Source organism: Malaclemys terrapin, chromosome 3 (genome assembly GCF_027887155.1).
Source record: "Malaclemys terrapin pileata isolate rMalTer1 chromosome 3, rMalTer1.hap1, whole genome shotgun sequence".
NCBI classification, from domain to species: Eukaryota; Metazoa; Chordata; order Testudines; family Emydidae; genus Malaclemys; species Malaclemys terrapin.
The window spans coordinates 44,851,554-44,868,740 of NC_071507.1; the positions used below are offsets into that span (position 1 = coordinate 44,851,554).

At 43.9% G+C, this 17,187-nt stretch overlaps 1 protein-coding gene across 6 annotated transcripts in view; it reads left to right on the plus strand.

Moving 5' to 3' along the window:
- LOC128834204 (centromere protein F-like) overlaps nucleotides 1-13,496 on the plus strand; it is a 72,256-nt gene extending 58,760 nt beyond the window's left edge. For all 6 annotated transcript variants that reach the window (XM_054022790.1, XM_054022789.1, XM_054022795.1 and 3 more), the window contains 6 exons: nucleotides 1,899-2,021; nucleotides 2,269-2,404; nucleotides 4,828-4,982; nucleotides 7,886-7,967; nucleotides 10,438-10,631; nucleotides 13,107-13,496. In XM_054022790.1, coding sequence (XP_053878765.1) covers nucleotides 1,899-2,021; nucleotides 2,269-2,404; nucleotides 4,828-4,982; nucleotides 7,886-7,967; nucleotides 10,438-10,631; nucleotides 13,107-13,313 — 897 coding nt within the window. In that variant the 3' untranslated portion in view covers nucleotides 13,314-13,496. The remainder of the gene's footprint in view (nucleotides 1-1,898; nucleotides 2,022-2,268; nucleotides 2,405-4,827; nucleotides 4,983-7,885; nucleotides 7,968-10,437; nucleotides 10,632-13,106) is intronic.
- The last annotated feature ends 3,691 nt before the right edge of the window (nucleotides 13,497-17,187 follow it).

Below are 17,187 nucleotides of genomic sequence, written 5' to 3' on the forward strand. Positions count from 1 at the left end.
CTCTCTCCTTAGTTCCCAGGCAGAGAGCCTGTGAAGAGGACAGGTGACAAGAACTCTAAGGCAGAAGATTTTTGGGGAAAGTTATTTACAAGGAACTGGAAACTGTGCAGGGATAAGCCTCCATTGATGGACCTGCAGGATGCAGAAATCCCAGCTAGGAGAGGGGCTGGACTGCAGGGATGGGCATGTTCTGATAAAGAGCTGGAAAAACTTGAGGCATTATAAACGGAAAGGAATAATTGAGGCTGGTAAGGGTATGTTTGAGTGTTGTGTTATGATAATAAACCAAACTGGAAGAGAGCACTACTGTAAAATCGCCACATGTGATAGCTGGTTTGATGCAAGATTGAAGGTAAACTGAGGTAGCAGATGGGCCCAAAGGCAGTTTGGGGGTAATGCCCTGGAACCCTTCCCTTTAGCCTTGTTCTGATTTGAGCACTGCTTCTTTTCTACCCACACTCTCTAATAGAAAACTGCTTTTTTATTTTTGATACACATGATCTACACTGACTTAATACAGAGGATCTAAATTTGTCCACGATAGCTGTCCGGCATAGCTATGTGTCATCCTAGCTGTGTGAGCACATTAATCAAACATTTTCTACAGAGGAGAAAATACTAACCACTAAACATACTCTTCTTTCCATGTTTACTCTTGAAACACTCGATTCATACTGAAACTTGGACGTCTAAAGGTATTCATCCAGAAAAGCGTACTCCTTTCTAGAATGGAACTAAATTATTTCATTCTCATTTTTTTCTCTCTTGATGTTGGTAATAAATTTACTTCCTTTTTAATTTGGAGTACTATAGAGCTCTTATGACAGATATAAAACAGATTAAAAAGGTTGAAAACCAGTTAGAATTTGGTGGTGTTACAGTTATGGTCTTGTTAACTTCCTGGTTTAGATAGCGATATAAAGTCAGGTGATAAATTTAAGATTGAGCATAGCACTACACTAATTTCCCTTACCCCCGAAGAATGTAGTTCTGGAGACAGAGGTGCAAGCTGAATGTCTTTGTTGGTCCATAAATACGGGGAATTAAGGTACAAATACTGGTTTTTAAGAACATGTAACCTATTCCTTGACTATATAGTAAGTGGAAAAGGTAGAGTAATTTGTCAATCTCTTGCTATTTGGATTGTACAGAATTGAGTCTAGTTTGGTATTGATCCTTTCTGTTTGTTGGCTGTTCAATGGCATATTTGGTGATAGCTGATCATCAGTCCAACACCTAAACGTTACCTCTCAAATGAGCAGTTGAGGACTGAGTAGGAATGGGGAAGCATCTTCTAAACCTAATAGGTGCTTGCTTTGACAAAATATGTTACGTTAAAAAAAATTGAGAGCAAGTGTTAAATCTGCTGCCCTTATGATTGAACTTAAAAGAAAGCTCTGGTTAGGATTCCCAATGATTAACAGACTGTACTATAAATATTGCTTAAATTATGAATATATTTATACATTACAACTATATACTTGAAAATGTGCCTGAAAATATTTTTCATATCCTTGCCCAGTCTTGAGTTAAAGATTTGTGTTACCTTAACATGCACTGTTTTTGGTATGATACAGAATCTAGAACCCGGGACTGCACAGTGAAAGGAGGATGGATTTTTCAGATATCTGGGCTGTTTTTAATTGCACTTTTTTAAAGCCATCACGCTGAGTTTCAAGGATTAGGGCCAAATTCTGCTCTTAGTTATACAACGCAGAAGTCAACAGTTACTCCAAAGTTCTCTTTCTGTAAGAGGAAGCAGAAGATAGCTTATTCTTTTTGCTTTGTTTTATAACGTATCTTTGGAGCTCATCATTTCAAGGGACATCAGGAATTTTTAATTTTTTAAAATAGATTAAATATGACTACAAATAAAATGTGATGTGTTTTCCTCATAGGCAATAGCAGTGAAACACCATTTGGAAAACAACTCCAATGAGCTTGCACAGAAGCTGTCCAGAACAGAAGAGGCTTTACTGGCAAGCCGGTCAAAGGAAAATGAGTTGAGGAGAAACTTTGAGGTAAAGAAATCAGAGGGGCAACTGGAATAATTAATAATTTAAACTGGAAATCAGTAAGAACTGGTGCCATTTAGGCCTTACTGACTCACAGGGGAACTCTGCAAGCTGTGTGTTGGAGAATAGTGTATTTCCACCAGAAGTTGTGTTTCGATACTGTCTTAATCTGGCTGTCCTTTTTTGGACCATCTTAAGAATGTGACAATGTTCCTCCTCATCTGCCTGTTTTGTAAGTAATGTTTTGTTGTAGGAAATGAAGAAGGAAAAAGACCTACTTTGTTGCCAGTCTGATGAAAAATCAGAAAAAATCCATCAGCTGGAAGAAGCACTAAAAATAGCCCAGCACCTTCTAAAGGAGACCCAGAAGACTGCTGAAGAGATGAAAAGTGAGTGACGCATTTCTACCTATTTAAATCCCGTTACAAACTATTACTTCAGTGTGGGAGATCTGTAAACTTCATTATAAATAGTGATTTGAAGCATCCCCAAGAAATAAAAAGTTCCCACTGTGTGATATAGTTAAATTAACTTTCAGCTAATACACGCAATTCTCTTTCCAAACTGAGATGGAACGTCTTTATACAAATATACTAACTCATCACATTATATCGTTTTAAAGCGGTTTAAAATGAGGAATAAATATGTCCCAAACAAAACTATATGGTCAGCAAATTAAATATTACAATGTGCTCCTGTGTTTTAAAATCCCAAGCAAACAAATATACCTCAAACTATTATCCTTTAGCTTGTATATGGACTCCATCAAGCTAAAACGTGATGAAATGTTACCTGCCAAGCCCTAATTTGACTTTTCCCTACATTTGTCTATCTGGTTGGGAAAATGCATTTTGCAGACTGAGGTTTAAGAGAACAGGTAATTCTGCTAAATAGCCATTGTAAAGGAGGAGACTGCTCCCACTTATCGCTGTAGAAGTCTAACCTCACTTAATGAGATTTCAAAATTAAATTGATGGACCTAGTCCTGCTCCCATTTTAATCAGTATTTCTGCACTCTCCAATCCATGAGGCCATCCAAATAACTGCTTTGCATTTTGATCTTATTCTTGGCAAGTGGCAGCACTTTTGGCTAGCTAAGAAAATGTAATGCCTTCTAAGTCCATTTTCTTGCTTTCGCTATCTTTTATCTGTGGTTCTTAAGGTGTTAAATGGGAGCATTCTCTCAGTTTTCTGGAGGGAATAATTATGAACAAAAAAATAAGTCAGAAGATGTTTGTGCTGTAGCTCTTCACTGCAACCAAGAATAACTTGTCCTAATTGAAACATAACTGAGTGTGGGTGCCCAGAGTCCTAGGCTGTCACCCTTAACCCCCGGACGGTTCTTCCTCTCTAAGAAGTCTCTGATTATCCTCTCTAGTTATACCTTTTCCCCCTTGTAATGGAGTGGGACTCACCCCTGCGGCACCTCCTTCTGATCATCCAGGGACTTAGCTCATTTCTAGCCAGAGCACCCTCTGATGGTCACCATCCTGCTCGACATTAGCCCCCAAGTCCCTCCCAGACCCTGGTGTCCTCCCCTGGTGTCAGGGTCCTGCCCCCAGCAGTAACCCACTATCTGGGGATTCCCACCCAGGGGAATCCCCACCCCCTATCCTCCACCTTGCCTCAGTGGCTACTGCCAGTCACCATCTAGCCCTGTTTCACTAGGGCCGACTGCAGTCTGTAATGGCCACTCATCATTGGCAGGGGACTTTGGACCTGCTGCCTTTCCCTACAACTCAGTACCTCTCTGGGCCTTGGACAAGGCCCTGCAGCCTGGGGAGTTGCTAGCCTGGAGCTCCCCAGCTCCTCTGGCCTTTCCCTAGCCCTGCTTCACTCCAATACCCTTAGCTTCCCCCAACAGCTAGCTCCCTCTCCCTTCAGAGCTAGAGGAAGGTTGACTGAGTGTTTGGCTCACAGCCCTTTTATAAGGGCCAGCTGTGGCCTGATGGGGGCGTGGCCCAGCTGTAGCTGCCTCCCCAATCAGCCCAGGCTTGCTGCTTTCCCCAGCCACAGCCCTCTGCTGGGTTGTTCCAACTCCTTCAGGGCTAGAGCGGGCAACCGCTCCTCTACACTCCCCATTGAATCGCCACCCTAAATAATCCTTCTCCATCCTATGTGTTGACATAGTTCAAATAACTGTTGATTGCTATCATTTCCCTTCCCCTCTCTGTGCCCCTCTTTCTCACCAAGTTCTGGGTCTTGGAGACATTAAATTTTCCTTGTCCTGTAGGAAGGCAATGCATAGTCTTGTTTTATATGGTAAGTTGGTGTTATTCAATAGAATTCTCTTTGCAATACGGGAAATCTCTTGTATTGTCTGTGTCTCTTAATTTTACTCCATACATCAGTCCATCAAAAACCTTGATCATTTTTATATATTCTGGATTTTGAAGACAGGAAAATGGACAAATAGGGCACCAAAATTTTTTATCTAGCCATTGATACTGTTACCTGTCAACCATGAGTTTCAGAGTACAAGCCATCAGACCTCAGTGAAGATGGGCTGTAGAAACAGAGTTAGAATTGTGAAGCATAGAGCGATTTGACTAGCAGTATGTTCTTTCTCCAAAACTGAATTCTGGCAATGCTAAAATTGTCTCAGCTATACAATTTCATGGTTTGGGAATAAAGGCAGTTTTAGAACACATACGTAATTATATTCTGAAATACTAAGAAAATGTATTGCTAGATGAAAAATGGAAAATTGTCAATATTGCCATTTTATAGTGTTACCCATAAAAGCTAATATTGCATATTTGACATAGTTTGCTTTCACAAATTAACCACTTAATTTTTTTTATTACTATAGATAAGAGTTTGTCTCAGAAAATAGAACTGGAAGCACAAGAAGCCGAGCTTCAGCATTTAAAAAGCAACAATAAATTGCTCCAGGATTCAATCCAGGAGCTTCAACTTGAAAATGGAACCCTTAAGAATCTGAACAAGGCTTTAGAAGAAGAAAAAGTAGACTTAGTAGAAACAAACATAAGTTTTTCATATAGTTTAATAAGGCATTTTATACTTAAGCTTTTAAGAGCCAAAATATTTATTTGTGTCCTTTTTAATATCTAGTCTCTATTCTAATATAACATTTGCTATAACTTCTCCATTAGTAGCATGGAAATCTCATTAAATCTGTTACCTTATAAACTTCTGGCTATCAAAGATACAGGAGGTCTTTAGCGGGACACCTGAAAACATGATAAAATGTGCACGTTTTGCCTGTTCTGTGGCCCAGCTTTTCTCCTCATTCGGAATAAAGAGGTGATTCCTCTCACCTGTAGAACTGGGAGGTGGACCAGTGTTGTTGCTGAAGGCTCCAGGACTAAGCTCCATCCTTCACCTCAGGCCACCAGAAATTGTGTCCACCAGCAGAACAAGTTGGCGGTTCAGTTTCTCCCAACAACTTTGTTTTATCATGAATTTTTGTTCATTTTTCTGCAATATTGATTTCATTTCAACTTCTTGCTCCTCTTTCTCTCTCCTCAAGTAAGTTCTCTGGATCCGCAAACACAGCACTTCTCAGTAACTCCCTTTGACCACTAGTGCAGTGGTAGAAAAGCCCTGCAAGATCAAGCTAAGTCCAAGTAGTTCAGTGGGCAGCTTTTTAGGGGTCTTAGAGGGTAACCTACGTCTTGCTGCTACAAGCCACCAACCCTTGCTGTGTGAGGGGATGGGGCTTTGTTGGACCAGCGCACTAGTGCCCTGCATGCGCACATAAATGCACCCATTTGAAGCCCTGACTCCATTGTGAGAAGGCTTGATCAGGAGCATGAGGATTCTCAAGGAGATGAGAACCCCACATAGTCTGCTCAGGAATAACACTTGGGAACTCCATATGCTCTGGGTCCCAAAAAGACAAATGGAATTGTCCCCTTTGTAAGGAAGTAATATATATAATTAATGAGCAGGTCGTATAAACATCAGGCTTTAAATCTTTTCTCTTGCGTTCCCACTCTTAGGATGTGTTTGCTGGGGTTTTCTCCTATATGCGGGTCTCCTGGAGTGCTCTGTATCAGACTCACTGCCCACTCCCACCCTGGAGTATATCTGGGTGTGCAGAAACGTGTTACTTCTGTGAAGCCCTGTCTCAGGGGACAGGGTAATGTAAATTGTTCATCTCTGCTTTTCAACCAGGGAAGGGGGCCCAAATTTGAGGTCACAATGGAGTGGGAATTGTCCCTGTCCGTTTATCAGGTCAAGGACCCAGGTTTTACCAGGGAAAGGAGTTTGGAGTCTCCTCCCCCTCTCCATAGGCTTGCTCAGTGTTGGATTAAAGAGCACTTTAGACAGTGTGTGCCCAGAACAGAGGCACATAAGAATTCCATTCCTTATGTAGCTGCACCATCAGGGGATTACAGAGGCGTCAAGGAGAAATCCCTTCCCATGCTCAAAATGGCTCCTGCTTTACTGAGTAAAAACCCCCAAGTGGTACTAATTCTCTTCGGAAGGGTGTAGACAGACACCCTTTCAGGCAGCTGGGGCCATCTAGCAAGCTATTCCAACAATCAGCATTTGTCTCAGTACCCCTACTTAGTTGAGAGATGCCCAGAGCAGGGTGATTAGCGTGCTACCTCACTTCTGTAAACAATGGGGGGAAGTACCCCATGTACACAATCACACAAAAAAGAAATCCCAAACCCACATGACTCTCTCAGCAGTGAGAGATAATAATAATAATTAATAAACTATCTAGTTTCTCATGCTTTCCTCCTTTGAGATCATCATTTCCGGTTAAAACTAGATGTTAAACTAAAATGTAAGGAAAATTTGAAAGTTTGGGGAACCTAAGTGCAGCAATAGTCCTACCAGAGAGAGACATCGCCATGCCTCCACTTATGGTGCAAAGGAAACAATACCTTACTTGCCAGGGTCTGTACTTCAAAATTAGACCGTGTTTAAACATGTCTTTTCACTCTGCCCCTAAGGTTAACCATAGCTGACTGATGTGATATTAAACATAACAGTGCAGTGTCTACACTGCATATTGTAACATCATGTTAATGAACACATTAATTAATACCTTGTGAAACTTCCCACTTTAGACATGCCCCTATTGTCTTTAAACTGCTTCTACTACCTCATTATGTCACACTCAACTTGTGAGAGCATATCAGTTCTGATGTATACAGAATTTCCATTTAAATTATTAATTAAGTGATTCTTCTTATGACAGCACTATTTTTGCTAATAATTTAGATAAGCGTTTTTAGTTTTTAAACCTGTCCATCTAGGTGAATTTTTTCTTATTAATTCCCTCTGCATTTTCTAGCCTGCAGTCTTTTTCTACTTCCATTTGTGGTGAATGATGGACTGTAGTTCTGTGCTCTCGCTTCAGAAATAAACACATGAAAAAGCACAGTGTGGAGCCTGTATTGTTGCAAGCAGGCACTGAGTTACAGTGCTCACTCCATGCCCAGCTAATGGAGCACTGTGCTTGATATTTACGTTATCCTGAAGTGTGTTTTATAAGGCTGCCAGATATCCACCATCCATTTATTTTGGCATTCCAATGCACATAGGGTGGACAAACCTGCCTGGACCACATGCTTTTCAGCTGGGTTTTGTCATTTGGTTATTTTGAATATTCTATTTAGATTATTATTTCTCTATCAAGGAAATCTACACACATGTAGCTTTCCAATAAACATGACTTTAATGTTTCTCTGTTGGAATTAGAAGCTGCTATAATTCAATTGTATATTACTAAGTGAATCTACTATACAAATGCGTATTATAACTTTTGTCTGGTTTTTAGTTGCACTGAACTTTTAATGACAGATAAGATGCCATTAGTGATAGTATAATGCTTATACAGAAGAATGAAGTTTCCTATTACCAACTAAAAACAATTTTTTATTTTATAGTTGGACAATCTGAAGTCTACAATTCAACTAAAGAAGCAAAATGGATTTGCTTGCAGTGAAAAGAAGACGTGGATGAAATCCTGTAAGCAGCTAGAGAAGGATAAAAAAATGTTGCATAAACAAATTGCTGAACATGGTGCTCCATTAAAGGAGCAAAAGCCAAGTATGGGGTAGTTTAAGAAGGAAATGCTCTACTAGAATGTTGTTATAAGGCTGCAAATCATTCATGGAAGTCACGGTTTCCGTGACCTCTGTGAATTTTGCAGTGCTGGTGCAGCTGATCCCAGGACCACCCCATCAGCTGGGGAAGCCCAGGAGCCAGCCGCCTTGGCCGTTGCTCCGGCAGCACCAGGCATGGTCCCTGGTGCTGCCCTGGAGCAGCAGTCTGGGACAAGTGGCAGCAGGGTCCTGGGCATCCCCTCAGCAACAGCGTCGCCCTGTTCTCTCTCCCCCACTCCCCAGCAGTCTTCAGGAGCGTCCCCCCTCCCAGTAGGTAAGATTTAGTCATGAGTATTTTTAGTAAAAGTCATGGACAGGTCATGGGGCCGTGACTTTTTGTTTATTGCCCGTGATCTGTCCAGGACTTTTACCAAAAATACCCGAGACTAAAACATAGCCTTAATCATGATCCTGTTTCTACCCTTAATGCATTTATTTATACAATATGTTTTCAAAACATGCATTATTACGTTTGATTCAGATGAGTCTGAATCTGTAAAAAGCAACAGAGGGTCCTGTGGCACCTTTAAGGCCTGGTCCCCACTAAGTCCCTACTTCGGACTAAGGTACGCAAATTCAGCTACGTTAATAACGTAGCTGAATTCGAAGTACCTTAGTCCGAACTTACCGCGGTCCAGACGCGGCAGGAAGGCTCCCCCCGTCGATGCCGCGTACTCCTCTCGGCGAGCTGGAGTACCGGCGCCGACTGCGAGCACTTCCGGGATCGATCCGGGATCGATTTATCGCGTCTTAACCAGACGCGATAAATTGATCCCAGAACATCAATTGCGTGCCGCCGGACCCTCCGGTAAGTGAAGACAAGGCATAAGACTAACAGAAGTATTGGGAGCATAAGCTTTCGTGAGTAAGAACCTCACTTCTTCAGATGCAAGTAATGGAAATTTCCAGAGGCAGGTATAAATCAGTATGGAGATAACGAGGTTAGTTCAATCAGGGAGGGTGAGGTGCTCTGCTAGCAGTTGAGGTGTGAACGCCAAGGGAGGAGAAACTGCTTCTGTGGTTGGATAGCCATTCACAGTCCTTGTTTAATCCTGATCTGATGGTGTCAAATTTGCAAATGAACTGGAGCTCAGCAGTTTCTCTTTGGAGTCTGGTCCTGAAGTTTTTTTGCTGCAAGATGGCTACCTTTACATCTGCTATTGTGTGGCCAGGGAAGTTGACGTGTTCTCCTACAGGTTTTTGTATATTGCCATTCCTGATATCTGATTTGTGTCCATTTATCCTTTTGCATAGTGACTGTCCAGTTTGGCCAATGTACATAGCAGAGGGGCACTGCTGGCACATGATGGCATATATAACATTGGTGGACGTGCAGGTGAATGAGCCGGTGATGTTGTAGCTGATCTGGTTAGGTCCTGTGATGGTGTTGCTGGTGTAGATATGTGGGCAGAGTTGGCATCGAGGTTTGTTGCATGGCTTGGTTCCTGAGTTAGAGTTGTTACGGTGCGGTGCGTGGTTGCTGGTGAGAATATGCTTAAGGTTCGCTGGTTGTCTGTGGGCGAGGACTGGCCTGCCTCCCAAGGTCTGTGAAAGTGAGGGATCATTGTCCAGGATGTCACTGCAGTGCTCTACAACCCATCCTTAAAAGAGAAGGATTCTAGGCCCAGCCATTCCCAGTATAAAACGCCTTTTTCTTCTGGTTGAGAGGAAGGGGGGAAATTTTTGCCTAAACATTTTTAACTAAATGTTTTTTCATTGAAATGTGCTGCATTGTCAAAGCCGAAATGTTTCACGGAGATGTATTGATTCAGACAAAGTTTTTGCTGGGAAGATTTCTGAGGTGCAAAGTGGACTCTTGCAAGGAGGAAAGCCCCCAAATTGAAAACCTGATGTTTTTGATTCAATTTCATTTTGTGAAAGCATTTGAAAGGCTTATGGTTTCATTCCAATCTAGAATAAAAACAAATTTTGAAACCTCGAAAGGTGTCGCAAAACAGAATTGTCGCCCTCTGGCCAGCTCCACTTAGAACAGTAGAAGAGACATCATTTTCAGATGGAAATGATTTTCCAGTTAATGGTGTTCCTTTAAAGGAAAAAGAGAACATTTTCTTGGGGAAAACGCTTTTGGCCATTTTAGTAGAGCTGCTGTTGCACAGATCCACACCCTTGCCTGAGTTCACCTATAAAATTCTAGGAACACAAGATAGTCCTAATAATTCCCCCATTATATTTTATTCAGTGAGTAAATGCCATTTTACTTTCTTAAATTATTACCAGTTGTCATCTCCATCTTGAAATGAGCAAGATCAGATTGATTAGAACAATAAAGTAATTTAAGCAACCTTGGTTAATAGAAGCTGTTTATTTTTTAGGGGTTGCTGATATTCCTATTGTGAAAACCGACCCTTACATTTTGTGCAGAACAACTCTAAACCTAAGGACCAGTCCCCGTCTTGCTGCCCAAAGCCAAAAATTGTCACCATGTTCCCAACTTTTACGAAAAGGCAGGTCAGATAATCTTGGGGAGATCTGTAAACCGACAGCTGGTGGCAGCAAATCACAAAAGGTAACTGATCTTAAAAATGTATCTGAATGTGCAGGGCATGGGCAATCCACATAATGTATTTATCTCTCCAAGTGAGTTTGAAGATATGCCGTATTATTCACACCTCCTTTCTATTTGCCATGAATATAGTGAAGACAAGGTCATCAATGTAAATACAATCAATAAAGCGTGGCATATAACAAAGATCTGGGCATAATGGTACACTTAAAATTGTTGGTATGATCAAATCTGTGATCTCATGCCAAGTGCTCATTAACTTGGTAAATAGAAATGAGGTAAATCTTCCCACTTTAATGCTCATCACAAATATTTGATTATTTCTTGAAAGACCTGGCTGCCTAGAGCAGGGGGTGCTTGTGTGCGTGCATAGATGGATTACACACAAAAGCACTCAAAAGTTCGGATATGCTGGAATGAAGGCTCCTTGTCCCAATCTCTCTGTTCAGCCAGCCCCAGTTCTCTTCTCCTCCTCCTCTTAGCTCTGTGTCTTCTCTCAGTGTCTCCTACACATTCCTTTCCCCATACCACCGCCTTCTCTCATTGTGCAGTCACTCTGTGGGGAATAGCTCATGCGCAGTTTGGTTAACACTAAGAGCTGTGCGAGATCCAAGTATACGCAGCGAGGATGAAACCTTCAGAGATTTTAGCTGCTAAAAATCTAAGAATTCTCTCTACTGAGCGTCTGTGAACTGTGATTTTTTTCAAAGGCTTCTAATTTGGCCAAATTTGGGCAGGTTTTCCTGCAGATGGCAAAAAGCACATTCTCTGACACAAAGGCCACTCCCTGCCAAATGACAAGTCCTTGCTCCAACACATGGAACTTTTCAAAGAAAAGTTGCCAGAATAGTTTAATATGAGAAAAATGTAGATTTCCCTAGCCTTGCTCTTGGGAATAGCTAAACCATTTTGGCTGAAATTCTGCCTCTGTCCCCCACCCCCGAAGAAAAAGAGCATGAGGCAGACATACAGCATGGAAAATTTCAGCCCAAGCAATTAAAGTTTGTAAAGTTATAAGCAGCAGAAAACAGGGTCTTGTAATGGGAGGAGACAGGTAACCTTAATAATAAATGATCCTACTAGCTTTGCCAGTAATATATGTTGGTAACAATTTTGTTTTTGCTGTTGCATTGCTGTGAACTTAGCCAATTTAAACAACACACAAAATCATTCTTTAAGTAACAATCTCTACAAAAACAATCATGTTTCAACAAATTGTTTGAAGAGATATTCTGTTCCCAGAGTTTTCATTTTTTAGGGCCAGACCCTGAAGTCGTTTCTCAATCCTTATGCAAACTTGATCTGATTTTTTTCCTTTGCTTTTAATTATTGAGGACACTGGAATGAAAATTGATCTCATTCTTTAGAAGTTCTGGTACTGAACTTTTTCTCACTGCTTGTATTGTGATAGCCTCAACCAGACACTGGTAACTGCATGTCCACAATCTGAGATTTTGCCCATTGCTAGAAAAACACTGTTAGAGTGACGGAACAATTAGAGAGGTGGCACACTATCTCCACAACTCTTAGGTCTAAAAAGGAATGCTTCCACAGTGTCTGCTTTCAGTGGTAAAAATCATGTATTTTTAGACTTAGCCTTATATTTCTCAAGCTACTATTACAATTACGGAACTGTAAGCACTGCCTTCCCTTTTTCCACTTGACATCAACATTTTAACAGCTTTTATTTTGATAAGTATTGGCGCTAGAAGGATAAGCCCTGATGCTCATCTCTCACACAGGACCCACATCAGTGTAAGTGGGATGAGAATTGAGACCAATTACCTACACTATCAGAAGCTGTGGCATTTGGGATTTCAATTGTCGTGAAGCACACATTTATAACTACTTAAGTTTTAACTAATTGATGCTAAAATCATGTCAGAATTTGGTGGGAAGTGCAGGGGAGACAAGGATGATTGTAATAGCAGTGGGGACTGGAATTTGTGATAGCCCCAAAGGTATAAATATTGTGAAATTTTTCAACAGTTTTCCAAAGCTAGTGTTGAACAGCAGAAAATCTGGACAAGATATCCTCTGCAGGCCAGTGTAAATGCTTCAGGACGAAACAACTTTTTCAAGTGCTATTATATTTACAGAATAAACCATAGGACATTTACAAATTCATTATGAAATATGTAATTTAAGTTTAATTACTCATATCTCAAAATACAGTTCTGCAGATTACTGATTGAGCAAGAATAGACTAGACAAGGAATTACTGTGTACTACTCCTTAGCTTTGCCTATACCTTGTTATATTATGTGACTTGCGATTTGTAAAACTTGAACGTGGTGAGGAGTAGGTAGTTGCTGTAAAGCATTCTGCACAGCACTGTTGTATTTTCAAAGTGATCAATATAAACACTGAAGATTCTTGAATTTAGCGGTGTCTGCTAATTCATGGTATTCAGTCGCTTGGAATGCGTCTCTCACTTCCTGCTGGTACTTAACAAGACTATTTTTTGTTGTGTTGCAGGTAGATGATGCTCAACAGTGCCAAGCAGAAACAGCTATTGAACCCATGGAATCTAGTTCAAGATCTCTTTGCATAAATGAGCAACCCACAAAACCTGTTGCTCAGACCTCTAGGGAGAATCTTAACACTCACAAACGCAGATGTTCCTTGAGCACACAAACATCACCTGAGCAAAATGAAGAAGGCAAAATCTGTATAATACTGTAAATCTGAGTAGTATAAGGGCCCTACTGTCAATAAAACCCTAACCCTGCCTCTTGACCCCTTAACCCTGCCCCTTGACCCCTTAAATCCCACCCACCTGTCACAGGAAGTCCCGCCCCAGGGGGTGTTACTTCCGGGGTCAAGATGGCCACATGATCCGCAGCAAGGTGTGTCATGTGACCCTCCCCCTAAGAACTCCTCCTCGGTATTGGTTTTACCCCGATAGGACCACCCTGAGAGGAGATTTGACCAGTCAGGGTGAGTTCCAGGGCGGGGTGACCTGTCCGGATGTGGGTCGTGTGACCCCTCTAAGAACTCCTCCCAACACCCTCTGCCAGTCAGAGTGCAGCACTATTACCCCATATGTCCCAGCTCCGGGCAGAGGAGGCCCTCTCTTACCAAGGACACGTGTTTTAGAAATTGTGGAAAGGCTGCTGAGAGGAAACGTGGACTCCTTTACCACCCCTGTGAGAACTTCAGACTTTGTTTTAGCCCCGAGCACCTTTGGACGTGTGTGGAGAAAGCGCTACATCAGTGACAGTTCCAAGGAGGACCCTTTGACTCAACCGTTGATGGATACGTTGGAATCCGACCCCGAAACCCTTGTGAGGCACCCCGATGAGTGTGACGGCCTCTCATTGTTCAACCCCCTAGAGGTGGAAGGCGATCATAGCTTAGGGGAGTCACCAGCTGACAAGGTGAAAAGAAAAGATGTCGCTCAGGTAAATGAATGATTAAGAAGCGACAGTCGAGGATGGGGTATAATGGGGCTAGGAACCAGGGATTGAGTAAATTAAAAACAAGCAGTGGGGTGCTTACACTGCGGGGCGCTCGGGGGGCTTGGCACGGCACTCGGAGGGGGAGCAGAGTCTTGGCATGACGTGTCGCTCAGAGGGAGCTGGGGCGCATCGCTCGGAGGGGGGCAGGAGCTTCGGGTGACGCGACGCTTGGAGGGGGCGGGGCTTCGGGTGGCGCAGTGCCGAGGGGGCGGGGGCTTGCAGATGGGGGGTGTGGCTTCAGGTAGCACAGCGCTCAGAGGGGGGCGGGGGCTTGGCGCGGCGCTCGGAGTGGGGGCAGGAGCTTGGCACGGAACGCCACTCGTAGGGGGGGCGCGGCACTTGGAGGGGGCGGGGCTTCAGGCAGTGTGGCGCTGGGGGGGCGGGGGCTTGCTGGCGAGGTGGGGCTTCTGGCGGCGTTGTGCTGGGGGGGCGGGGATTTCGGCGGCGGTGGTGGGGGCGGGTTCAGCTGTGCGTCACACACAGGGTGGGGTACGGCGGGGCGGCGCTCTTCTTTTTGCCTAGAGCGGTAAAAAAGTTAGAGCCGGCCCTTCCTCAATTGTCGCTTCTTAATCATTCATTTACCTGAGCAACGTCTTTTCCGTTCACCTTGTCCACCGGTGACTCCTCCAAGCCATGATCACCTTCCACCTCTAGCGGGTTGAACAATGAGAGGCTGTCACTCTCATCGGGGTGCCTCACAAGGGTTTCGGGGTCAGATTCCAACGTATCCATCAACGGTTGAGTCAAAGGGTCCTCCTTGGAACTGTCACTGATGTAGCGCTTTCTCCATACACGTCCAAAGGTGCTCGGGTCTAAAACAAACTCCGAAGTTCTCACAGGGGTGGTTAAGGAGTCCACGTTTCCTCTCAGCAGCCTTTCCACAATTTCTAAAACACATGTCCTTGGTAAGAGATGGCCTCTTCTGTCTGGAGCTGGGACTTCTGGGGTAATGGTGCTGCACTCTGACTGGCAGAGGGTGTTGGGAGGAGTTCTTAGAGGGGTAACACAACCCACTTCCGAACAGGTCACCCCACCTCAGGACTCACCCTGATCGGTCAAGTCTCTTCTCTGGGAGGTCCTATCAGGGCAAAACCCATCCTGATTGGTAGAGGACGGTGGGAGGAGTTCTTAGAGGGGTCACATAAGTCACCTTGCTTCTAGTCATGTGGCCGCTTTTACCCTGGAAGTAATACCTGTGACAGGTGGGCAGGGTTTGAGGGATCAAGGGGTGGGGCTTAAGGGGTCAAAGGACGGGGTTAGGGTTGGATTGACGGTAGGAGGTTACTAGCCTGCATGTAGTGACTCGGTGTGGCTCCCCTCCTGCCCAGCAGAGGGAGAGCCCTTACAGACATCCAAGTGGGCGGAGTCACCAACTCCTGTTCCCGCCCCCCGGAAGTCAAGGGGCGGTACAGGAAGTATAAAAGCTGGCCACCAGAGTTCAGTGAGGCCCCAGCCACCGCAGCGAGCAGACGTGCGGCCGGGAGCTCCCGGCCGGAAGACCTCCGAGGCTCGAGGCTGTTGCCCTAACTGGCTGGAGCTACCCTGAACCCACTACAAGGAGGAACCGCTGGAGCCCGTCCGCTCCCATCATTGGAAGGAGCCGTCGGACCTGCCCCGCGCCATCTACAAAGGCGAGGAGCCCCCAGAGCCCCTCCGCCCCTGCTGTTACCCAGAGGAGCCGCCGGAGCCTCAGTGGCCGGATTTCCCCGAGGAGCTGCCAGACCTGCCCCCAAGCTCCGGACCAGAGGAACCGATGTTGCTGGACTGGCCCGAGCCCGGCGTCACCTGAGCTACCAAACTGATTGTTGCTCAGCCCCTGCACCAAAGGGGCCTGAGTTGTGACTATTTGTGCCCCGCCCTGATCCAGGGCATGGGCCTACGAAACTCACTGTTGTACTGGTGCTCAGTCCCTGCACCAAAGGGCCTGAGCCCCCTAACTGTGTATTGTTGCTCAGCCCCTGCACCAAAGGGCCTGAGCTCCCTAACTCTATACGGTTGCTCAGCCCCTGCAACAAAGGGCTGAGCCCTGAACTAACTGTTTCTTTGCTCAGCCCCTGCACCAGAGGGCCTGAGCCCTGAACTAACTGGTTCTTTGTTCCACCAGTAGTGAGTCGGAGTGGCTCCCCTCCTGCCCAGGAGGGTCGAGCCCCGGCACGAACCTTCTACACTGCAGTTATATGACTTCAGATCAAGATAAACTTTGGAAGATAAATAGTTTTCATGACTAGGTATGAAAACTATATGCTCACTATTTTTTGTCAAAATAATTTGTATAATACTTCGAACACTAAATCATTTTTACAGGTCTTGTTGTTAAGCATTTCCTGAGAACTATATCAGGAAAGCTATGTTGAAAGAATGGTCATATCCATTTTTATTTCACAACATGTTGGTAATATAGCTGATCGTTGTACAATGTTCTGTAAATAATTCTGTAGAAACTTGTTTGAGATAAAATTTAATAGAAATGCAGTTAAATACCAAACCACACATTACATTAGCAGTATTCCTTCTGTATATAGATGTTTCATTAAATTTCCAAAACACATTTCTGAGACTATTCATTACTAGAAGTTCACCTTGATCACCTTGATCGATTGGTCCTTCAACCCTCGTCTCGATTGCACCAATCACAACACGTCTTCCATTCTTCTTGTATCATGGCCTTCATTCTCCATGTGCGGCCATGTCTTTTCATGGTAACATCTTCCCATCTCTTTGGAGTTTGACCGAGTGCAGCTGCTAGTCCATCGATTGTCAGTGAGCCTCACTATATGCCCGGCCTATCGCATTTTACTATGCCTGCTCTCAACAACGACGTTCAGCACTCCACTCTGCTGTCTGATCTCTTCATTGGGGACTCGGTAGTGGATTGAAATTCCCAGAATTCTTCTTTCCATCGCCCTCTTCATGACAGACACTTGCTGCTCCTCTGTCAGCACCCATGTTTCACTACCATACAACATTGCAGTACAGTAATTCCTCGCTTAACGTTGTAGTTATGTTCCTGAAAAATATGACTTTACGCAAAACATTGTTAAGCAAAACCAATTTCCCCATAAGAATTAATATAAATGGGTGGGGTTAGGTTCCAGGGA